Here is a 25,814-nt window from a genome sequence, read left to right on the forward strand (position 1 = left end):
AAAAAAGTAAAAAATAAAAAAAAATGGAGAACATATAAAAAAAAGCTCACAAGAACGAGAACAAGAACTCACACAAGCCTTTTCTAAACGGAGAAATAGGGAGTGATAAGATTTACTTTTCTTCTTGCTGTCATAACATCTTGGATTTTATGTTAATGTTTTAGATTTAGGTGGTAACATTTCTTGTCCTTCAAGAGATTTTAGGTTCCAACTTGGCATACGCTAAAAAAATTGATTAGTATTTTATTTTTCAATATGAAATACGTAACTTTCATATTGAGCTAATACATATGCTGATTTGTTCCCCTGTCGCCTTTTATGATATATTGATTACTATCTTAGTCTAATGATAAAGAGTAATCATTATGTAGTAGGTGTCATAAGTTAAAATTATATAGTATCTGTTTCTCAAAAAAAAAAATTATATAGTATCTTATATTTAAAAAAAAAAATCTCTTTTTTTTTGGTTAATGGTTTTAGCAGGCCCAATTTAATATACAAAACTGAGAAATCTCTTGAAGGGATCAACTTTTGGACTTGGTCTGAGGTCCTAGTAGTAGCTTTGAACAGTACACATTTACTTTTCGGGCCAAAACGTTCATTTATGCATTGCAGTATCTTGGATCAACAGAGTTGGAGTTTGGGTTACACAAGGCATACATAGTCCAAGAGAATGAGTTACACAAGCATAGGCTGGGCAAGCCCAACAAGGAGTGAAGAAAAGAAAAGGGAAAAAAGAAGAAGAAGAAGAGTGAGGCCCAATTCTAATGTTCTGAACGTGTGGCCGACAACTATTAAAGTTCAAGTTCTACTTGTATTAGGACTACGTGAAAACAAATAGGTTTTCTCATTAAAATAGAGTTTGTCTTCGGCCAAAAAGTAAAACAAAAAGGGTTTGAGTACATGTGAAAACAAATAGGTTTTCTCTTGCTGAAAGTTCATTATGGCTCCATCCATGGGTGCAAAAAAATCCATGTACTTGTGGACTAAGGATTACAGGTTGTGTTGCAACTCTTTCTGCAGCTTTAGCTTTGGCTACAGCCCGTCAGTCAGTTCACTTCTTCAATGTCAATGTTTCTATTCAAGTTAGATACAGCGATTTGATGTGCTACATGTAAGTCATACTACTTCCACTCTTTCATGGATAATAATTGAAAAAATCTTCTATGCACCGGTTTTATGAGACATATGTCTTGTTGATGGATTCAGTGAGACATAGGTCTTATATGAAACTAACTTAGGAGATACTTTCTCTTAACAATTGCTTGTTTAACTCTTGTGACTGATAACTCGCATGCTATAGGTGCTTTTTAATTGTGAATGTCATAGTATGCGTTTACAGCTTTGCAATAAAGTTTGCTGTGGCGATTAGTTGGGGTAATTGATGCGGTAATGATTTTTCTTTATTACAATTTTATATAATCTTCTTTCTTCTAAATAAGTACTAAATTTGATAATTGTAATAGTTCATTAATAGATATTTATTAATGATAATTTGACAAAATTAATATAAGGGGGGTTTAGAGGGAATTGTTATAGAATTTAAAGAATTTTTTTAAAAAAAATATATCTCTTAGAAATAATCAACAAAAATAACTTGGTCCATGCTATTTATATTATAGACTATAGATTATTTAATTTCTTGTGTTTGGTTTTTAAAAAATGCTGTACTATAGTCTTAAGAAGGTTTAGCTCAATTGGTAAAGTATTTTATTGTTGAATAAGAAATCGAAATTTTAATTCATGCCTACACAAAATAACTAATTGAGGTCTCTGCTTAAACATATTAGAACAAGTGATTGAATCATCTTCTCTTTACCCATCCTTATTTATTTTCCTAGAGCTTTAGGGCATGTTTGGTAACTGTTTTCGTTTTCTATTTTCGTTTTCTTGTTTTCAAGGGAAAAAGAAAAAAAAAAGCTTTTCTTTTTCTTTGGACAAAATACTCATGGGGACAAGAAGTCGTGCACAAACATTGGTACCTTTGCTCCTTGCTATGGTGGCTTGGCTTGATTTCAATTCCAAATCCAATTAATCTATTCTCCTCCATAGATATCGATCTTCAATCATCAAAAGCGAGTTTGATTTGATCAAACTTGAGCTGGGTCGATTTCCCGAGTATTCCAAGTTCTTGAACTGTCCTAATAATTCATTAAAAAAGAAAAAAGAAAATATTAAATATGAGATGAGGAATATTATTGTTTTTGCGATAAATTTTACAAATTTGTGGTGACTGTTGGAAATGTACTTATACTCTTTAGGATTGAGTAAAATACCGAATGAGGGAGCTCAATGTAACGCAAAAAATCTAGTATCACCCAAAAAAAAAATCACAATTTTGATCACAACTTCATATGTAGTTAATTGTGATTGGTGGAGAAAAACTAGTACGCCCATTACTTCATGTGGAAGTCTATATGGAGAATAATTATAGTAAAAGTTGTAAGTTTGTTTGTGTAATGGTGGCTTAAGTATGATAAATAATGCTCCAAGGTAAAATTGAAAGGTGTACAAAGTCTAATTACACTACAAATTTTCACCATTTTGGTCCAATACTCCAATCTCTTATGAAGAGAGTGTCTGATTGAAGTCTAACGTTTTATGGTGGATATAATAAAGGGCCTTTTTTTTGGGCTTTGAACTTATTCGCTGTGTGTTAAAAATAAAATTAAAACTCCATTCTTTTTTTAAAAAAGGAAAATTTTAATTTTTTAAAATTATTCTTCTATTAAATAATAAATATCCATTGCAAATGGACCCATGTGGCCAGGCCATGTCCAACTAAAAAGCTTTGTTATTATTGATACCGGAACACATCCTGTAATTACTTAATATCTCTCTCCTAATTTACTGATCCAATTAGCAATTTATAATCCCGAAATGCACAAAACAGTCACACCAGTCTTCTAAAAGGGGTTGAATTAAACAACAATCTCCAACTTTTTGTGGTTACATCAAATCATATTCAAGAAATCTCTTCCTTTATTATTGTTTATTATGTTTTCTCAATAACAAATTTTATTGATTTTTTTTTATACACGTTATATTATATTTCCGTTTAGAGGAGAATAATTTTTTTTTTTTGAAGCACTCCCAACTCAACACTTTTGTACACAAACATCAAACCAGAACAATGCAAAAAAATATGCTTAGGATCGTTAATGCTTTATTCCCATACATTGTGCAAGTTTGATCCTATTGCCTTGTTTGCATAATCCAACTTTGAAATTTAAGCTAATCCACACATAGACTTTTGACACAAGTTAAAGCGACTAAATTTGATAGCATTGGATTTATATTATATATAAGTATTTATGCATTACAATTATGTTGAATGAAGCTTTAGGAATAAGAGGTAAATGAAACGGCAAGAATCTTATGACTTAATTAGATATCCTGTCTTAAAAGATAGAAAAGCTTGATGGACACACAACTTACTTTCTCAAAGCTACTAAGAGTATAGCATGCAGTGATTTTGCACAAGTAGCATCTCTGTCTTCCACATAAGTAATTTAGTGGCTCAATGCAACAATAATGACCATCATGCCTAAGCGTCTAGTCCATCAAAGATAAGTTGAGTTTAGGTCAATATCATATTGTAATATTGCATACAAACAACAAAGGCATAGAAAGGTTCGTTTGTTTGTTTGTTTTTTTTTTTTTTGACCAAGTCAACTTGAAAGGCATAGATTGCAAAGCTACTAGTTGATAATCAATGCCATGCCAGTCTTTACTAAAATAAAATATTTGATTCCAAGAAGCGCAGTTGAACTTAACAAAGAGTATTCTCTCTCACTATACATGTATGGGCTAGTAATGAAAATATTTAGTCCTTCCAAGTGTTAAAAGTTGAATTTAGCCCAAATATACAATGTTAATAACTTAATTGAGATCATAGCTACACTAACTCTTTCCATGTTTTAAAGAATGTTTTGGAAAATTTTCACCTACAGCCTAGGCTTCAAGCTAATCCATCCAAGAGTGAAATTTTTTACATGGAGAAGCAGTATTTCAGTACTTTGTGATACAAGCAATGCTAAGCTTCCATTAGAATTTCAGGAGTGTCTATTGAAAGATCACTCGTAGCATACAAATCTCTTTTTTTCTTTTTTGGTTAAACTTTGCTATTTTGCAATGTAGGTGGACCCCTTTGAAACCTCCTAATCCAGTGCCTCATTAACAAAAGCCTAAAAAGAAAGAGAATGATAAAAAAAAATATAAACATTATTTTTTATTAAAAAAATATTGAAAAATGTTTATTAGAGTTGGCCTATATCCGTTACAGGGTCACTGAATTTGGGGCCTTGTGGTTGTGGAGCAGGTGGACCTTGTTTCACTTGAAGGTTTGTAAGGACAAGTAGTTATGTGGGTTAGCAGATATTGGGCCAGGCCAGGACCATTGGTAACCAAGTAGCATTGATTGCTTTCTTTCAAGTCTACCAAGGTGTTTTTTTGGGCTTGAAAATCTTCAACAATCAACCTGGTTAAGCCTTCTTATTTTTTTGTTTTTGTTTTACCATTTTGATTATTTATTTCCTCAAATTTCAAACATGCATACGGCCTATTTAGTTGTTATCAATATGTATAGTAGTAGCACATCATCACTGGATTGTTTTAACAGTACCAAATTGCAAACTATCAATGTGTAGCCTACCTATTTAGAATTGGTAGATGTAAACCCTGATTTCTATGTTGATCAAAGCTCATACTGCAAAGACAACCCAACAAGTGGATCCACTAAAACCTAACACAAGGTTGGCCACCCGAATTATGATATTTGAAGTAATGAATATTTGATAGCCTAGCTGACAACAAATTTCAACATGTTGAGAATTGCAAATTTAGCAATCCGGATGAAATAACTAGATCAACTCAAATGTCCTTGTTTCTCTTCCAAAACTGTTGAAGACGACTGATACTTCTGCAAAAGGACAAAACTGAGCAGTCCAAATCATTACGTGATCTTCAACAACTTCTTTGTGATAGCTAGATTCAAGAATGATGTAAATATCCCTTCTTCTGTTTAGTGTTATATAGCCTCCATTCGATAACCATTCAATGGGGGAACTACATGGCCATATAATGGCTGACATCCCTAACAAATAATAACAAAAGAGAGAGAAATATGTTATTATCTTCAAATACCTACAGATATGGTTATGCATTAAACCAACTTTTCATCCCACATTGTAAGGAGATATAATTAATAAATAAATAAATAAATCTAAACTGAAAAATCCAGATACTTGAAATATAAAGAAATTGATAAATTTAACACAAAGAAACATGGAGGCTCACCCCTTTATAGAAAAAGAAGTTATGAGACCAATTGCAAGCTTAGTTGAATTGTCATCTGTAGAGAAAAAAATAGCTAAAATATCATATTAAATACTAACCAATTTCCATAGATTTTTATCATTTTGCTCAAAAATATTATAGTTTACCTCTATTTGCCACTTCACTAAACTAAAACAATGGCTCTCCTTAAGACATTGAGGCAAATAGTCTGCAAAATGAGGATAGAGGCTTTTACTATCTTAACTAAACGTAATATAGCAGTCATCAACTGAAAAAATATAAAAGAAATAAATCAACAAGAGCTTCAAGAGATAATCTATGACTATGCTGACCAAATTAAGAACAGTTAAACAACATCATTCTAATAAGTGAACAACTCCAGTAAACATACATGCAGAGGATGAATCTCTTGCTTAAGTCAATGTAAAGGAAAGTTTGTGAGAGTAAGGTCAGCAGGCTAGACAGGCAAAAAGAGAAAAAAGAGTGAACTATTCAAGACAATTAAATCACAATGATACTAGTATAGTAAATGAAGAAGAAAATAAGAGGACATTGTATTATGATGTTTTCTCTATTGTCATTAGATTTTGTTGTTAAATAGAAATAAATATTTGACATTTCACCATTGCACTCGTGAATTTTTCCTGCCTTCCTCAAAGAAGTATGAAATAGAACTACTTGAAGCGGGGGGGGGAAATAATAAAAGGAAGAAAAAAAAAAACAGTTGAAAATTTTTCTCTAAAGACAAAGTATTAGAGATTTAAAAAGACTCTAAACCTAGTAGATAGAACCTTACTAGTAGAATTTTCAGGGTTTATATCAAGCTTTAAAATAATTAAAATTTGTGAATATCAAACTCTAGGGCCAAAAAAAAGTGAATAAAAGAATAAATAACCAAACACAAAGTTGACCTTAAGTAAAGCAGTTGGAACCATACATAAGGCAATGGACAACCTTAAGAAATTTTGAAGGCAAACACTCATACTTCAAGTAGTAAGAACTAAGAATCTAAAAATCTAGGAAGGGCATAAAATCCTTACTAAATGCAGGGAAAAATTCATGTCCCTAAAACATAAGCATTCTCATCAATATATCCTGCGGAGGGGCAGGGGAGGGAAGTTGACCCTAGAACATAAGCATTCTCATCAATTTATCTTCAATATTTGTGAGAAATATGTAAGTTCCATTCCAGTGCAATTGCATGTTCTCGTGGCTTCTGAAAGTTTGCTTGTACAGAGCATATGGTGGGACAAAGCTTTGGTCATCAACTTTGCCTTAATAAATAATTTCACAATATCACCTATAAGGGAAATTCCAAGATTCTCCAATAAGAACAATATTAATAGGAGAATTAGGTACAAAAACAAGGTATTTCATCTAAATGGAAGTCAACTAGGGACACAGTAACTTCCATCCAAACTACAAAAGAGAACCAATATTATTGGGAAACTGATACTATAATATGAAACACACACTTAGCATCTGCACAAAAAGGAATCCATTGCATGTGTATAAAATTCTCAGGTTCATGTAAACTTTTGAGTCTCATATATGTAATTGCTTATGGCTTTAAATATTGTGGCATCCTAAGCAGCCTTAAAAAGAATTGAAAGACTACTTCAAGGATGACTAATACCAAGCTAATGTAGAGATAACAACACTTGCTGAAGAGGTTCTTTGTTGTGGAAGTCTCAAAAGCCACCTCAATGGAGCAAGCACAAATTTGCCCTGTACTTGAAATTGTAAACTGATAAACAAATATAAAAATTTGTAAGACATTTGCAGATTATGTCACACATTCATTCTTTTAATGTAAGATTAAATGGGTTTAGGCACCTACTTGGACACAACATTGAGCTCCAGGCTGCACAAAAAGAGAAAGCTACAAAATTAAGAACTCACCTGTTAAAATCTATTATTGTTACAAAAATCATGTTGCAAGCAATTTTTGAAAAGTCAAAACTGGTTGTTACAAAAGTTATCATAAATATAAAATTAATAAAAGGAAGTGAGAGGTGTATTACTCAATCTATTGAAAGATTATACTTGATTTTGTAGAACTATCATTGAAAATCCTTTTGGTTTCTATGCCACACTCCTCTGTACAATCATCTAAACACAATTTAGAAATTCAACAAAATTGAAAGCTCTTGAAAGAGAACAATGGAAAGAGAGCACAACTTATCAAGATAGGTGGTTCAATGGTATAGTTGAAGGATTTAAGAACTTGTGCAGCTAACGGGGTGAGATCCTTTTGGGCCGGGTTAGAGTATGTGAGGCACCTCTTATGATCCATTATTGCCTCCTCAATTCATGTTTCTGATAGTTTGAGAAAGAAAATTGGCAAGGTATTTATCACACTTTTTAGAAACATGAAATTACCACATGATTTAAGCCAAATAATTGAATTAAGCAAATTAAATCTCTTGTATACATCCAATGTACTAGGGTTGTGCCCTTTTTGTGCTTTTTTTAACAAAATGCTTACTTATTAAAAAGAATGTGTTAAGCCAAATCAAGTAGTTTTGTCTACCAAATACCAAATGATGTCAAAACATTTTTCACTATTCTTGCTCTTTCTTGCCAATCAAATGAAGCATAAAGTTAAAAAAGATTATAATCAAGGGCAAGTGCTAAAGAGTAGGACTGTATCAAGCTAATCCTCCCTTGGTGAGATCAGCACTGGATAATAACCCTTAAATATATTCAAAAACCCAAAAACATGTAGAATTGGCCAATTAAACAATTAATTTATTAACTGAGTGGCACATCACCATCTAAATGATCTACAAGACGAATGTTGATGTTGGTTCCTATGTAGTCTCCTGGAAGTTGGGACAAAAATTATAAGGTATGAATAATTAAAAGGCTAGAATTCGCTTACCTCTGCATCACTTTGCAGCAAATTACTCCATCTTTTGGACATTTGATAAAACAGCTTCTCTTACCTGTCACGGCTCAACCATCCTTACTCGTACTACCTCTCTTAGGCCTGAAGAACTCCATGTATTCTATTAATCCATCATGCAATGCTCCATAATCGTGAGTGGGGGCCCACATGCAGGGCCTCTCTTCTTCATAGTGATTAGAGAAAAGGATGTGCTCAATGTTATCCAATGTTCAGACAGTGGCTGCACAACCTAAAGTTAAGAACCAAAGGATACAACTTTAGGAGGTAGAGAAATAGATAAAACACCAACCTAAACTTGGTTGCTGCTTTTAGCATTAATAAACCATCATAAAATAGTAGGTAAAGAAGTAAGAAAAAAGAGGGTATTCTATAATTCTGTTTGAAATTTTGGAGAAAAATTCAAACTTTAATACAAAAGCTTATGTATAACAGGGAAAAAACCCCAAAAATAAAAAATAATCCAAAAGCATACATAATAAGCTAATTCCCACAAGGTAGTTGGATGCTCAGTTTTCATTTATTATCTACAAAAAATAAAATATTTTCAATACAAGAACAATATATATTATTGTGTTTAGTGTTTACGAAAGAAAGAACTTTTCTCTTTGGCAAGAGAACAATAAGAAGCTAAGCACAATAAAATGATAAGATCATATAAGCAGCAAGAGTCCTTTGAACATTAAAAAAAAAAAAAAAAAAAAGGAGGATTACCATTGAGTCTATGACTAGAAAGCTTTGAAGAATAGGGTACAAATTTTGCCTTAATTTGTTCTGCATGATAAGTCAAATGATTGAGAAGTTCTTCTAAATACCAAAACCTCAAAAAGCATAATGAAGAATAACAACAAACAAGAGCAAGAAAATTGGTGTTCAGTTCTGCAAAAAAAAAAAACAAAACAAAAAAAAAAACAAAAACCTGGAGTAGTCAAAGACGCAATTAGATTCCACTTTTATGTTCTTTCTGCCTCAATTTCACATAGGGACTCCAAAGCCAAAATTCAAGAACTAAGGCCACAGCCTTAGCAGAGAGAGAAGTGCCAAAATTACCAATCATTGGAAAAACCAAAAGTTCTAAAACTTGGGCATTGTTTTCGGTGTAACAACCTATTATATAAAAATGGGTAAAGTAAGTAAAATGACAATATCCACTAATCTTAATTGGTATTCAATCCAAAAGAAAAACCTTAATTGGTAATTTTTAATTGAGTAACATATAAAAATTCAATCCAATCTACCTTTGAATTTGTGCATGAATGAACAAATTAGACTCATTCAATCATTCTCTCATTCTTCTTTGACTTCAAAGTCAGTCTTCACATCAACGATTCGACATGTGAAGAAGAAAACAAATATTTTTCATTTAATCATCTCATAAACAAATTTTAATTTAAGAAAAGAAAGAATAAAAGAACAAATGAAAGATTTTTTTTTTTCTTTTCCTAATAATTTGAAGAAATCATGGTTTTGGTAGAGACTAAACTGACAAATCTCTTGAAAGGATCAACTTTTGGACTTGGTCTGAGGTCCAAGTATCTTTGAACATTACGTATTTACTTCTCGGCCCAAACTGTTCTTTTACGCATTGCAGTATCTTGGATCAACAAAGTTGGAGCTTGGGTTACACAAAGCATACAGAGTCCAAGAGAACCGACTTATACAAGCACAGGCAATAAGAAAAGTGAGGCCCAATTCTAATGCTCTGGACGTGTGGCCGAAAGCTATTAAAGTTCTAGTTCTACTTGTATTAGGACTGTGCAATATGCATATTTATAGAGGCTAGTACTAGGGCTGTAACGCAAAAACAGAGCAATTTTTTTAAATTAAAATAGAGCTTGCCTTCGGCCGAAAACAAAAAGGGTTTGAGTACACGTGAAAACAAATAGGTTTTCCCTTGCTGAAAAGCTCATTATAGCTCCATCTATGGCTGCAAAAAATTCATGTACTTTTGGACTAAGGATCACAGGTTGTGTTGCAACCCTTTCTGCAGCTTTAGCTTTGGCTACAGCCCGTCAGTCAATTCACTTCTCCAATGTCAATGATTCTATTCAAGTTGGATACAGCGATTTGATGTGCTACATGTAAGTCATACTACTTCCACTCTTCCATAGTTAATAATTGGAAAAATCTTGTATGCACCGGTTTCATGAGACATATTTCTCATTGACGGGTTTAGTGAGACATAGGTCTAATGAAACCAGCTTAAGAGATACTTTCTCTTGATAATTACTTGTTCAACTCTTGTGACTGACAATTTGCATGCTATAGGTGCCTTCTAGTTGTGAATGTCATAGTATGCGTTTATAGCTTTGCAATCAATCTTCTTCCTAAGAAAAGTTTGCTGTGGCGATCAGTTGTGGTAATTGATGCGGTAATAGTTTTTCTTTATTACAATTTTATATAATCCTCTTTCTTCTTCTAAATAAGTACTAAATTCGGTAATTGTAATAGTTTATTAATAGATATTTATTAATGATAATTTAACAAAATTAATATAAGGGGGTTTAGAGGGAATTTTTATAGAATTTAAAGGAAATTAAAAATATATATCTTTTAGAAAAAATCAACAAAAATAACTTGGTTCATGTTATTTGTATTATAGATTATAGATTATTTAATTTCTTATGTTAGGTTTTTTAAAAATGCTTTACTATAGTCTTAAGAATGATGTGGGTACCAATTAAACTACATATTGGATTGTAGGTACTAGTTAACTCAATTGGTAAAGTTTTTTATTATTGTATAAGAAATCAAAGTTTTAATTCCCACCTACACACACACGCAAAAAAAAAAAAAAAAAAAAAAAAAAAAAAAAAAACTAATTAAGATCTCTGTTTAAGCATATTAGAACAAGTAATTGAATAGTCTTCCTTTTATCCATCCTTATTTATTTTCTTAGAGCTCTATATTCTCTTCAATATTGGAAGAATTAACTTCTACAGTGCTTTACATGATTTTAGCTAATGGGTTTTTTTTTTTTTAATTATATAATTTTTTTTTTTTTTTTTAGATGTTGATGGTGCTACTTGCTTCAAGCAATTCAGCTGCCTTGTCAGCTATTTGCCTGGAAAGGAATGGAAATTTTCATGCAGGGTGGAGAGGTATTTGTGGGCTTGCTCCACAATACTGTAACCATATAATTGGAGCTATAACTGCTAGCTATCTTGGGTTTGTCATATATATGATACTGCTTCTCTTCGCCATCAACAATCTCCTAAATCCTCTACTTGTGCAATAGCAATATGCTATTAACATAATATTTTTCATCTGTTCGTATTTTTTTAAGAGTCTCTTGAATCTCCAATATTTTTTTCATTATGGATTGGAATAAAAGCAATTTATTATTATTATTTTTATTTATTTATAAAATTGATCTCACAAAATTGTCAGGCAGTACACACTTTTTTTTTTTTTTTTTTTGGGTGAGATTTACATGATGTTGCAATGTTACTGTCAGTCTCTCACTTTCAAGGAATCTGAAAATATTATTGAGTTTCATTTAAGGACTCCAAACTCAAGAACTTTAGTAAGAACAAATTATCAAAAAATTATACTCTACGAAAAATAGGCAATTAGACCACAACCAAAAGTGTAAATACATCAAATTTCTTCAAAATAACCAAACTGCTGTTGAATGCTCCAAAATTATAAGTATTAAGGAATTACAATAAAGATAATGGGGTTTGTGTGGTTCTAGATTTGGTGGGTTGCTTTGAGGATCTTGGAAGTTCCTTTTGTGCGAATTTTAAGAGTTTGTGGGAAAATTTTGATGTTTTTACTCTTTTGAGTCATATTATTATCATTTTAGAAATATTAGGAAGAATTTTATTTGGGTAAATTACACCAACATCTCTCAAGATATATTATTTGAATATTGAATATTTCGTATTCTTGTCAAATAAAGGGTTTAGATTTTAAAGACGCTCAATGAATCATCTAGCTTGCTTCTCCAAAACATGCCACTTATTAGTGGGCCAAATCCCATAAGTACCGCAACCCAAACATTTATTTTTTTCCCTGCATTGAAATTCTGGGGGTCTTTTTTATTTTATTTTTATTTATAATTTTTAGCACAAAAAAGAAAAAGAAAAAATGAAACCCAAGACATGTATAAAATTTGGTCCTTGCTAATTTTGTAGACTAAGGAGGTGTTGGTTCTCATTACAAATGTTGAATACCCATTGGCCATGACAACATTACATAATTAGGTACAGTGATTTTTGGACCTTTGGGCCAAGAAGTTAAGTAATGACTCCTGAATTACACACTATTAGCTGGTATAGTGGCACCAAAATTCCTTCATTCCTTGGTCTGTATTGTTGTGTTCTGACCAAATGAGATTTTTTATTTTTTTATTTTTTTGACATTCTAATCAAAATTTTATTTGAATTTGTGAGATCTAATGTGAATTTTAATTGTTGATATGTAAAATGTCATACCAATAGCTTGTAAAATTTTTTATAAAATAGTTTGTGACTATAATATTACTTTATATATAGAAGAAGTTTAAAATTAAGTTGTTCAAAAGGTAACTCTAATCTTTCTAGAGTTTGAGAGTTGAAACAGAAAATTTTGGATTTTGGTGGGGAGAGAGAGAGAGAGAGAGAGAGAGATTTTTGTTTTACAGTTTTTTGTGGTGGTTTTTTTTTTAGATGAACTTTTGTGGTGCATTTTGAGTGGGCTACGTGTGGACTGAAATATTTTCATGCATGGTTTGGGGCCTTGGGCTGGACTAAGGCTATTTTATAGGTACTGAAAAAAAGTGGGATTTTGTAAGTTGTTTTCTTTCTATGTGAGTGGGTGTCATCAGGCCAAGTTGACAGAAATTTCAAAATCTTCATATAGAAGATTTAGGATGTCCTATATATTAACAACAAGATGGAAGATTTGATTAGGGTATTTTGGCAGGGATTTGGCTTGTATCCATGATTTAATGTACTGGATGTGACATAAACAGGACATGTGTTTAAAATTGATCATGTGTCAATCTTGTACTCCGTCCAATGTTCCAATGCATTGAATGAAAATTTTGTTTATTTAAGCAACATTAGTGAATTTTTATTGGGTAATACCTTTTTGTGGTTAGGCCCATTACAATCTATCTAATAAATTTTCAATTGTTATATTTTACTATTGAAAATTAGGATTGAAATAAAACTATTATGATTCCATTCAAATTAATAGATTTTTGCATTTTTTTGGACAAATAAATTACCCTCCTTGTGGTTTGACTTTGACCTAATAACAATTTAGTACTACAAGCTTTTTCAATTGTTATATTTTGACTTGCTTTTGTTTAGAATTAAATGAATTCGTTAGGGATATTTTGAATGGAACTCTAACAATTTTATTTTTAAGAGATAAGATATAGTAATTGAAAGTTTATGAACTAAATTGTAATAGAATGCAATCACATATTAATCTTTTGTCACATATTTGAAGTTTATCTTGAATTTTTGGAATAGTATTAAATTAAGCATTTGGAAAGAAAAATTTAATCAAAATTCTGCTCTCCACGTGTCGAATTTCGTGTTTATATGGAAAATTTTCATGATGTGGCAATCACACTTAATTTATTTGAGTCCAAATTTTATGTCCCACTTTTCCTGTTTTACTCTATATTCCACCAATAAAAACTTGCCACATATTCACTTAATTAATTAAATACTACTATTAATTAATAATGGTAATATTAATAAGTCAATAATTATAGTATTTAATTAATTATGTTAACATGTGGCAAGCTTTTATTAGTGGAGTATAGAGTGGAGCAGGAAAAATGGAACAGAAGATTTGGATTCAATTTATAATTAGTCTTAAAAACACTTTTGTCCATGTGCTCATACCGTTTTGATCATATAATTAAATCCTTGCATCATTTAGCTTTATAAGATTGTTAAAAGAAAAAAAAAATGGAGAACATATAGAAAAAGCTCACGAGAAAGAGAATTCACATATGCCTTTTCCAAGAGGAGAAATAGGCAGTGTGCAAGATTGACATTTCCTCATACTATCATAATATCTTAGATTTTATGGTAAGGCTCCAGAGTTAAGTTAATTGGTAAAATATTTTAATCTTTGATAAACAATTTTACTTGCCCACGCTAAATATCGATTAGTGTTTTGGCGTAATGATATCAAACTGAAAAATCTCTTGAAGGGATCAACTTTTGGACTTGGGCTGAGGTCCAAGTAGCTTTGAACAGTACATATTTACTTTTCGGCCCAAAATGTTCATTTATGCATTGTATTATCTTGGATCAACAACGTTGGAGCTTGGGTCTATGAAGTGGATCAAGAAGCCTTTTGGAGTTAGGTTTGGGCTGGGTTTGATGAGAGGGCAGCAATGGGACAATTAGTCCACATAAAATTCAAACTCGTTGTTAACGGTAGTGTTAGGTCAAATTGTATTTTTTGTTTTTCAGATTGACTACCATTTCTCATAAATTTTAGAGGAATGTTATTTCTATTTTTATTTTTTGGATAATATCGTGCCATTATGCAAAAATAGATACTGATAATCGTTATGTTAAAAAAGAGCTCAACTCAACAGGTGTTGGTTTAGCAAAAATAACATGATTGGTTCTTTGAGAGGCATCTAGTTTAGCTAGTGCATTAGCACATTGATTGGCTTCCCTGAATGTGTGTTGGATTGTCTAGTTGATGAAGTTCCTAATCAAGGTCTTGCAATTAATAATAAGAGGGTTCATCATAACGTTGTTAAGAGACTGTTTAGAAATAGTATGCACAATGTGCTTTGCATCTAGCTCTACTCAAATCAAGATTAGGAAAAAGAAGAAGAAGTAAACTTAAGTTCTCACATATGCCAAAAAAGCAAAAAAAAAAAAAAAATAATAATAATATTGTTCTTAATTTTTACCAATTGAACTATCGATTATGGTTTTCAGACCCGAACCGTTTAACAATCTGAAAAAGGGAGAGGTTCAAGGTTTTTAAGGTCGGACCGAGGTTCAATCAAGATCGAACTGTGATGATGTCATAATTAATTTAATAATAATAAAATACAAATAAAGGTATTAAAATGGAAAACATTAACAAATTTTTACTAAAAGTATGTCTAAAAAAATTTAACAACTTTCAAATGAATTTTCACCATTTTTATAAGGTTAATAGAAAATAATAAAGCATAAACAAGTGTCAAAAAACTGTGTCTAGTAATCTTTCAAATAAAAAAATTATTTAAAATAAAATCATTTTCAGCATAAATTAGTAAATTGTATATTCACATGTAAAAAGTATAGTTCTTGAACCTTTAATAAAATTATCAAATAATAATAGATTGAGAGGGGTAATATAATAAATTGGAAAACTATATTCTAAATTGTAAATAAATAAAATATTAAATCCAAGAATGTCACAACAGAGGAGCATAGTCAGTATTTGACTTGCTAATCCCGGGTTCTATCCCTTGCCCGAATTAGTGTCCAGTTTTTGACATTTTGTTTGAACAGACCAGTCCGGTTTGGTCCAATTTTTTAAACTACGCACTATGGAAGTATGAACTATGAACAACCATAGTTTTAAATTTGTCCTGATTTGGCTTTCCGGAGTATAGTATTGATTATTATTCCAATAAGAAACTCTTCCCACCCTCAAGTGGTACATCGTATTTTCTTTCTTAAAAAAAAAAAGTGGTACATCGTATTTTAATTAACATAACATTCACTTGTGGGTTTTTTTATTTTTATTTTTATTTTTTTAATAAATCATTTTATTTTATATTTATTAATTGTGTTCTAAAAACAAATTTACAAGTAGCTGAGAAAGTAATACCTTGGAATCACCCCCGTTTGGTCATGTCAAATTGAATATATTCTACAGAATCTGCGCGATCATAATGATAACTAGAATAGTAGGTTTTGCATTCAATATTGGGCTCCATTTGCCTTACAAAACTTGATTTTTAGGCTTCTTTATTTATTTATTTATTTTTTGAGTAGGGCATTTAAGCAATTTTATCTGAACATGACTATAGTAGTATCTTACTTGTTTGATCTAGCTAAAAAAAAAAAAAAAAATCTTACTTGTTTGATCTGAGTTGGAATGCAAGGGGATCACAGTAAGTCAAAACTTTCCAGCTCCACGAAGGATGCTAGTGAATTTGAGTTGCTGAGGAAGGCAACCCAAGTGAGTCTATATTTGAACTCGAATCTTGAACCACACACTCAGCACATCTTGTGTATCACCCAAGACCAGTAGACCACCAGTAGACCATATCCCTCGGTGGTTCTTTGACGTTGTTTTGGAGATTTATTCTATGTGAGTTTTTATATTTATTACATATCCAAAATTTTGATTCCTTCGTTAGCCATTATGAGTGGATGTCATGGAGCCCATTGTGTTTTTTAAGTTATTGTCATGATGCATTATGTTTTGACCATTTGTATTTATTTTTTACTAAAATAAAAAGCATACTTTAGTTCATGTCTCTCATCTTACAAGAACTTGTACTTATGGAGTGACTATTACAAACGTATCCTTAATAGAATTAAGTTTGTGTGACAATTTTATATTTATTATATTGATAATAACATATTATAATCTCTTAATAAAAAAATTGTTGTCATTTGTTTTACCTATATATATATTAAATAAAAAAAAAGACTTGTGCGCTCAATGCCCTTTTCTTTTTCCCTTTCTCATAATCTCCACCCCCTTGGCCCCTTCCCCTTTTTTTTTCCAATTTTTTTTTTAAATTTTTAATTTTTCTTTTGGACTTAGAATCTTAGTCACTAGTTGAGAAGCATTGTTAATTGGTTTAGCCCTCACCTTGTTGGTTTTGGCTACGCTATGTTTCTTCCATGTTTCAATGTACATGGAAGATAGCACATTTTTTATTTGTACCTAATTTTGCTCATCTTAGTGCTTTCTTTAATCATGGTGTAGTTCTGGTGTGAACATTAGTTTAATTTAAATGTTTCCTCTTCGCAGCACCAAAAGTTGGAGGAAAACATGCATATTTCCGACCAATAAGATTGAAATTATTGAAAAAAAAAAAAAAAAAAAAAAGCAAGACAATTTGATATATAATAAGATGATTTTCTTTTTGGCTTAGAATCTTAGTCACTAGTTGAGAAGCATTGTTAATTGGTTTAGCCCTCACCTTGTTGGTTTTGGCTACGCTATGTTTCTTCCTTGTTTCAATGTACATGGAAGATAGCACATTTTTTATTTGTACCTAATTTTGCTCATCTTAGTGCTTTCTTTAATCATGGTGTAGTTCTGGTGTGAACATTAGTTTAATTTAAATGTTTCCTCTTCGCAGCACCAAAAGTTGGAGGAAAACATGCATATTTCCGACCAATAAGATTGAAATTATTGAAAAAAAGAAAAGAAAAGAAAAAAGCAAGACAATTTGATATATAATAAGATGTTTGAAAGACGTAAGTACATAGCGATAGGCTTTTGGTTTAATAATAAGGCCATAGTAATATAATAAGTTTTGAAATGACAGGCATTATTTTGATCCTAATTTAATACAAAAGTGCATAATGAGTTAAATAGGCATGTTACATTTCTAGTGCTTTGTAATAATAAGCATCTTTATTTTCTTTATATTTTTTTTCTCCCTTTTCATATTATTATTATTATTTTTTAAAATTTTCTCCCTTATTTTATGATTGGAATATTAGAGAATATATGACCACTTTCCCCTCTACAATCCTCACTCCATTTTAAAATATTAATATGTACATATTAATATTTTAAAATGGATTAAGAGTTTCCAAGAGTTTGTATATGACTTGCTACCAAAAAGCTGAGTATTTAGTTTTCTATTTGCTAATATTTGTCACAATAAAAAGTTTATACCATTGAAAAATGATTTCATGAATCAAGCTATCAAACAAGATCTGTAAAAAAAAATTGTATATTTTATGCTTGGATATGCCTATAAATACCAATAGAAAATTCTAGTTATATTATCAATTTAAATATATAATGTTTAATAAATTGACTTGACAATAATTTATTGTAAGTAATAATGTAATACTAATATCACATCAACAATGTAAACAAAAAATTAATTAATTTTTATTTGTCACAATAAAAAGTTTATACCATTGAAAAATGATTTCATGAATCAAGCTATTGTCATTTGTCACGGGAGGTTTTGTGACAAAGGCTGAGATTGCAGAAATGAGCCCAAAACTCCCCTTGGGTTCGTTAAATTCGTTAGTTATTTGGAGAGCCAAGCCCAAAATTCGCAATGTGAGGTACACAAATGCTAATGGTGCTTTATGGAAAAAGAAACCAACAAAAGAAATGAAAACACAAGAAAGCACAAAAACTATATATTCATAAGTCAGAAATTTCAGCTCACAGTCACAGAGAGGAACAAATGGAGGGAGGTCCCGAGCAAGAGAAGGAGAGTTCCCCTGTATCAATATTTTCACCTCCAAGCCTTCAAATCGCCCATACACTGGGTAGTTGACTGGATTTTTGTGTCAAAGTTTTGAGTTTTTTGGTAGGGAAACGTTTTTTTTTTTTTCTTGTGGGCTGGTGATGCATATTTATATCAAGCTTTAGGGGATGCTTGTGACCAGCTTTTAGGTGGGAGGAAAGCCTTGGACCCTTCAGAATCTATTTCTATGACTTGGTGTATTATGTTTTATGCTTAAGGAAAGGTTTGGTTGCTTTTTGCATGATTTTGGAAACAAAGTTGTTTCCTCTTCATAGTTATTGTCTCTGGTCTTTGTAGGTCTTGAAAAATTACATTTAGGTGGCTGAGTAGGCTAGGCTGCTCAGCCTTTTTCTTAGAGTCAGCTGGTGTGGAAAATGGAGCTGGGCTGAAAATTAGGGGCACAGTCACCCAGAGCATGGAGCCAAATCTGGGGTAGAAATTTCTGACATTGGACCTCCTTCATGGGCCCTAGAAGCCCCCAGCATCCCTAGCCCACTTTGTGGCATGCACGGCCCGGGCCTATGTAAAAAGTCCAATGGGAACTAAGCCACACTCACCAAAACCATTCCTACTCAATTCCCCAACCATTCGCATGAGCTTAGACCATGCGACATAGCAGAATATATTGATAAAATACATTAGTTGGACCCACTAAACAATTGGGCTTAGTCATTCTGTCAAACAATAAAATTTGTCACAAAAATGACCATTAACAGCTATCAAACAAGATCTATAAACAAAAAATATGTATATTTTATGCTTGGGTATGCCTATAAATACCAATAGAAAATTCTAGTTATATTAGCAATTTAAATATATAATGTTTAATAAATTGACTTGACAATAATTTATTGTAAGTAAGTGTAATACTAATATCACATCAACAATGTAAACCAAAAAAAAAGTTTTTTTTTTTTTGTTTTTAAATTTAAAAATTAAAACACTATAGAACTAATTAATGTAATAAAATTAATAATACATGCATGTAGCATCACTCAATCTCTATCCAATGTATGCATGCAGCATGCTGTGGAAAAATGGATCCGAAGAGTCGTGTTTTTTTATATATTCTTCCTATGCCGTTTCTCGAGCCACTGATTTCCTGATATTAGGCTACGTAGCAGGAAAATTCTTCTTCTCTTGAATCTTGATACATGACAAGTATTAAGTTTTTCGTTGACTTGATTTTTTATTATCAAAAATTGATATATATATTTTAAATTACTCTAAAAAAAAAAATCCTTTGCATCAACCAATGCAAAATAATAAAAAAAATATCAATCTTACACATTCAATTTCCAAAAATTATAGTGTAAATTTACACTGATACTATTTACTTTGCATACAGTTTTTTACTTTTTTACATATTCCGATACTAAATGCTAAAATAATAGAGTGAATGATAGTTATTGTATGTAAAGAAAGAGAAATAATATTAAAAAATCAAGAAAAAATATTTTAATGTATTTTAGTGTAAAATATATTATTTATGTGAGATATTTTGAAAAGTGAGCATGTGAAATAAAAAAAAAGTAAATTGTTACACTAAAATAGACGAAATTTTTTACAACTTGTTAACAATGTGTTAAATTTTCATCATTGCTACAAATATCGTGTATATTAATTACTACATGATATTGTTTTCTGAGTGCATTTGGTAGTAGGGAAATGATAAAGAGTGCCTTTAGGGCATTGGTTAATAATCCATTTTATGAAAATTTTGATACTATTTTTATGGAAAATGAAAAAAACTGTTTAAATATTAATTACTTTTTTTTTTCCTATAAAAAGTTTCTTTAACAAATAACACTTAGTTGTTACCTCTGTACTTGTTAGTTGATACATTAATTTATAGTATTATAAAAAAATAACAAAAAAAATATAAAATATACTCTCTCAACAACTAATAAAAAACTAAATTAAATAGAATCAAAACAAGCCGTACATGATCTTCTTCCTTATAGTCTTGAGATCCACAATGGAGAATTTAAAGGCACTTAGGTATTGAATTCTTTATTTCTTTAGAGCAAAAGTAAAAGCTTTAAGACTTTCTAGCTAAGATGTCACTCACCTTATTGAACATACCCCAATTTTCTCTCTCTCTCTCTCTCTCACAAAAATTAAGGACCAATCTTTATAGAAAAGTTGGAATCAGAAACCTAATCAAACTGGCCTTCAAAGAAATATAGTAGATAACAAACAATTAATCATGATGAATGATGATCCATGCCTCTTTTGGTGCATAATAAAATATATGATCAACAAACAAAATGGACTTTCAAGACTACTTTCCTGATCCTACCCTTTCTTGGATATCAATTGCATGGGTAATATTGGAACTTCAATACTCATTGAACGTTAACTCCAAAGTCCAAAGTCATTTAATTTTTCCCGCGGACCCCGGCTGGCCTTGGCCCACCTGTCCTTTTAGCGTTATATAAACCCTCTCCATTCCTTTCCTTATTTCCTTCCCCACTTCTTACATTAGGATTTAGGCCTCACAACTATCTTTGGCCTATGATCTTCTCTCCTTCTCTTACTCATATGTCCACGACTGATCCACCTGTGCCGTCGGCCACCACCGGTGTTGGCCTCGGGTACGGCATCGCCATTGCCGTGAGTATTCTCGTACTCATCTCTACTATCATGCTTGCTTCGTATTTGTGCATTAGAATCAAAGCTAACGGTCGTAATGATAGTAGTGGTAATAGTGGTAGTAACGATAATAATATCTTGAGAAGAAGGTCTAATCACCAATCTACAACGAGGATTTCGGTAGAGCCTGTGGTGATGGTGATGGGCTTAGACGGGTCCAACATAGAGTCTTACCCAAAGATAGTTCTTGGTGAAAGCCGACGACTGCCTAAGCCCAACAACGGCCCATGTTCGATATGCTTGTCCGACTACCAGCCCAAGGATACCATAAGATGTATTCCAGAGTGCCATCATTGCTTCCATGCAAATTGCATTGATCAATGGCTCCAAATGAGTGCCACATGTCCTTTGTGTCGAAATTCTCCTGCTCCATCAGGGAACTCTACACCTCTTGCTACTCCTTTGTCAGAATTGGTTCCACTGGCCTTCCATGCCAGGTGATTTTGTATCAATTTCATTATTTTTTTTTTTGGTTAAAAAATTGGTACAAACATAGAGGTTTTTCATTTTTTGAGATTTCCTTTGTTTAATTGAGCAGTAAAGAATATTGGGTATGAAACAATTTAACCATACTTTTAGGGATAAAACTATTATGATGGGAGTGTATGACAGGTAGTGGTACTGGTATGGACTAAAAGTAATAGACCATTAACACAACGTATATTTCACACTTATTTAGGGATAGGTGAAGAGAACAAACCGTGTAAGCATGAGGTCATTTGGGTTTTCTGGGATAGGTGTTTCAATTCCAATGGCTCAAGAATACCTAACTCTAGATTTATTGTGCTTTCTAGTGTATGTATATGGGGTCCATAACCATTATAATCCTTTGGTAATTGGTATATATATTAATGTACATATTTAATTTCTCAACAAAGTAGAAAGAAAAGTTGATAGAGACCTTATTATATGGAGTGGTCGGCACCAATACACCACCCAAGGTTTGGTATACTTTTAGTTGGATTGGGTTTTCGGCCATAAATTGCATCTAAAGTTCACATTGAAAGTGAGATTCATACTGATAAAATAATTTGGTGGGGGTTGCCTTAGATTGCGGTTGAAGTTAATGTGGCACGAATTTCCTGCTCCTGCTGCAGATTTATCATCTCATTATGGCAGCATCTGCCATTCTATTATACATTTATAGTTTCTTTTGCTGAATAGTTGGACCATTCTATTGTAGTTAGAGAGACTATTCCTGCCCTCTTTGGCGTAGCATGTGTTACGGGGAAAAATATTTTTTATGCACTAAGACGTATGATACCAATATTTTATTGCTAAATAAGTTTTATGTGTGTGAAACTCTCGTATCAGTGAGATATTGGTCTCATACGCGTGAGGCCCATATATTAGTGAGATATTGATACATCCGGCACAAAAGATACTTTCTTGGATATGGGGCAGTGTCAAAGTTAACCAATTGTTCATGTTGTGCCACATGCACATGAAAAATGTTTTGATATTTTCTATTATGTTGACGTTAGGAACAATCTCTCCAGTCATTTGGATGAGTTATTTGTTCAAACTTCACAGTGGTATGAAAATAATATTTGGATCAGTTATCTGTTCAAACTTCTAAGTTGTATGAAAACAATACATCCAATATAACAATAATAAAAATTGGGATTTAAATTAAATTATTTAAACAATTAGGAATAATATTCCAACTTTATCAGTTAATCATACCAACAAATTTAAAGAAAGTACACTTGTGACCCTCAAAATTTAGGGTTGTTTTTATTTTGGCTCTTTACGTTTTAAATTTTTTATTTTAGCTTTTTAGATTTGATTTAATTTTCTGTTTGGTCCAAATCATTGATTTGTATCATGCCATTTTTTTAGCCCTTGAATAAGCTCCTTACTTTTTTGGAACCACAAACACTTACATACATTTCTCTTTGGATTTAGATTTATTTATTTATTTTTTATGATATGATCTTTGGATTTAGATTTGACATGCATGTATTTAGGGTTGTGAATAAACCAAGCCCTTCATTAAATAACTCAGACTTAGCTTTATAAAAAACTCGTCTATTTTTGTTAATTTATAAATAAGTTAAGCTTGAACTTCAGTTTTAGACTTGCTTAAAAAAGAAAAAAAAAAAAGAAAAAGGACGAGTCCAAGCAAAAAATAATGACAATGAACATTGAGGCTCAATACAAAACAAGCTGAGCCTATGCTCATTTATGGGCTTGGAAATAAATTTGATAAGAGAATTTCGGTATGTTGTTTTAATTTATTCATCATCAGGGGTCCCTTGCCTTTTTACAAAGTGATCAAGTGGGGTTTGATTTGGACGAAAATGAAAAGGGTGCCGTTTTTGACGGGGTCAACGACAATGAAAAGAGATGGGTCACTAATGAAATGTTCACTAGTCAGAAAATCAATAGCACATGGTATAATAATTGGCTTTTCTCATTGTTCAAGTCTCGGACCTCACCAATTGGAATTTGGAATCACTTTAAAGACTTTTCCTCATGATTATGACTATCCAGAATGTGTACAAATTCCGGGATTGCTTATATAATTTGAAAGTCCTATATACCAACATTTCTTATCAACTAGGGTGCTCAACCCCGACTGAAAACCACGGTACTGACGGAACCGACCTGTAGTCCGCTTGCTTCGAAGCTCCTGCCGGCTGGTCATGGGTCTCTACCTCAAAGAATTGACGCCGCCGGGTCGAGTGACAGGCTTCCTTTTCCAAAACCTAAGTCACTTGACTGGATTGATAATATATATAAATTTCGGTCAGATCTTGCAAGATCACAATCTGATATGGTGACATTCAGCCAAATTTCAGCCAATTTCATTGACCTTTTACCCAAATTTAGCGAGTTCCAGTAGAATCTAACGACCTCCACCACTAACTAAACTAACTGATGCCCATCCAAGCCTGAAACCAACTCGATCTATTGATGTTGGTGATTGGTGGCTGGCGGCGTGTCTTTCCGCCTACCACTTGATGTGAGAGGGTAGGGTTTGGGTTGAATCCAAAACTTAACTGACCCAACCCATGGACACCGCTAATTATCAACTTCTAGGCTATTGCCGCCAAGATTTTTTTTTTTCTTTTAAAAATGAGTGAAACAAATCCTTACTCTCTTTTATTTTATATTCACCATGAATGTAATATCTATCCTATTCATTGAATGAAATGATAAGTACCTGAAATTAAAATGATAAGCACTTAATAATTTATTTTTAAAACTTTAATATATTTCACAATTATATACACATCCCATCTTTAATCTTGAATTTAGGAGGCAAAAGGATGGAACTTGGGGAAAAAAAGAGAGTGAATCTACTCCAACCAAATGAACTAAGTTTTCCCTCTCAAATGTTAATGCAATAAGATGCCTTCCATGTTTCATCCTTTCATAAAAAAATTTTAAGAGTGTTACTCAATTATGAAAATTATATGTTTGACAATATGTCATTGTGATGCTGGCTGTTCTAGTAAGATTTCCGAAATGTTTCTGTATTGACTTGCAATAATAAGTTATTTGAAATACAATTTCTCATTTATAGAAAAAAAAAAACTGTAAAAAGAAAATCTTAAAGGGGGTCTTGAACACTCTATTAACATTTTTTTTTGGGTTAATGCCATCATATATGAGCATGCTATGTTAGTATCATCCCTTTTATAATTTTTTTTTAATAGAATTGAGCAACTAAAAAAAAAAAAAAATTTAAACTTGTTTTTAAAATTTGGATAAAAGAATTTTTTTATTTCCTTAATAATGTTCTTACATTCATGCACTTATGAAAAAAGCCATTTTTTCCTTTCTGTTCGCATAAAGAAAATTATGGACCTCAACATGAATGTCTATGGATAATTTGTGAAATTTTAGATTGAATGTAGTAGAAGAGGATATTCAAAGAGAGAGAGAGAGAGAGAGAGTCAATACTAGTTCTTCTTGGAGGTTGCTCAGAATATAAAGAAAGATGTAAGTTATTAATCACGGATAATGACGGATGATATGATTACAAATTAAATTCATAACTCAAGTAGACTAAATACATTTTCTAGTGTTATGATTTCTCTTATTCAAGATGAGAATCTAACCAACTTTTTTCATATGTATTTTTTTCCATAAAAAAATATCTCTAGTTTATTTATAATATTCAGTTGTACCCAAAATATATAATAAGTTTGAATAAGTTTGAATGTACATCCAAGCAACACAACTTGCAAATTACGCATAGTTACGCCAACATCAAGTAAATGAGACAGTATCTCATGGAGTGTAGACTATTATCCCAAGTAAAGAACTGGTAATCAATAATGACTACCTTATCTCACAAATATGGGTTGGGCATCTTTTAAACATCCAGTCTATCATAAATATATTAGCCCACTAGCATAAGCCCAAGCTTAATTCTATGTTGTGTGCAAGCTAAGTCTCATATTTATACTAGAAGTCTATTAGTCTACTATATATACCCATATTATGTTCATTATAACACAGGTTTTGTACTACACTCTTATATAATAAAGATATAGCTCTTAAGGGTTTCCTCCGTGA

The 25,814-nt window shown here is 31.7% G+C and overlaps 3 protein-coding genes across 22 annotated transcripts; 2 read left to right on the forward strand and 1 right to left on the reverse strand.

The window, feature by feature from the left end:
* Nucleotides 1-4,628: 4,628 nt before the first annotated feature.
* On the reverse strand, nucleotides 4,629-9,632 carry LOC111987833 (uncharacterized). 20 transcript variants are annotated; one of them, XR_010627841.1, is made up of 12 exons: nucleotides 9,445-9,626; nucleotides 9,126-9,313; nucleotides 8,921-8,980; nucleotides 8,183-8,438; nucleotides 7,480-7,617; nucleotides 7,323-7,398; nucleotides 7,139-7,162; nucleotides 6,935-7,045; nucleotides 6,339-6,598; nucleotides 5,445-5,506; nucleotides 5,299-5,353; nucleotides 4,629-5,095 (listed from the first exon to the last, which is right to left on the reverse strand). XR_010627841.1 is itself a non-coding variant. In XM_065770620.1 (9 exons), exons 4-7 carry the CDS (start codon nucleotides 8,222-8,224, stop codon nucleotides 5,462-5,464), a joined length of 240 nt encoding a protein of 79 aa, XP_065626692.1. In that variant the 5' UTR covers nucleotides 8,225-8,438; nucleotides 8,921-8,980; nucleotides 9,126-9,313; nucleotides 9,445-9,632; the 3' UTR covers nucleotides 4,629-5,095; nucleotides 5,299-5,353; nucleotides 5,445-5,461. The 20 variants fall into 20 exon arrangements, 1 of the variants encoding a protein (XP_065626692.1); XR_010627838.1 differs by having other exon boundaries at nucleotides 7,139-7,180; XR_010627853.1 differs by having other exon boundaries at nucleotides 4,629-5,086; nucleotides 5,299-5,371; nucleotides 7,139-7,180; nucleotides 7,323-7,617; nucleotides 9,445-9,629.
* Nucleotides 9,633-9,956: 324 nt separating this feature from the next.
* Nucleotides 9,957-11,504, forward strand: LOC111987831 (CASP-like protein 1C1). The gene is made up of 3 exons (XM_024019574.2): nucleotides 9,957-10,287; nucleotides 10,475-10,577; nucleotides 11,217-11,504. Exons 1-3 carry the CDS (start codon nucleotides 10,130-10,132, stop codon nucleotides 11,442-11,444), a joined length of 489 nt encoding a protein of 162 aa, XP_023875342.1. The 5' UTR covers nucleotides 9,957-10,129; the 3' UTR covers nucleotides 11,445-11,504.
* A 9,602-nt stretch (nucleotides 11,505-21,106) lies between these two features.
* On the forward strand, nucleotides 21,107-21,856 carry LOC112016487 (putative RING-H2 finger protein ATL69). The gene has a single exon (XM_024049050.2). It carries the CDS (start codon nucleotides 21,147-21,149, stop codon nucleotides 21,723-21,725), a length of 579 nt encoding a protein of 192 aa, XP_023904818.2. The 5' UTR covers nucleotides 21,107-21,146; the 3' UTR covers nucleotides 21,726-21,856.
* The last annotated feature ends 3,958 nt before the right edge of the window (nucleotides 21,857-25,814 follow it).

The sequence above is a fragment of the Quercus suber genome, unplaced genomic scaffold, assembly GCF_002906115.3.
Source record: "Quercus suber isolate HL8 unplaced genomic scaffold, Cork oak 2.0 scaffold_33, whole genome shotgun sequence".
In the NCBI taxonomy this organism is placed as follows: Eukaryota; Viridiplantae; Streptophyta; class Magnoliopsida; order Fagales; family Fagaceae; genus Quercus; species Quercus suber.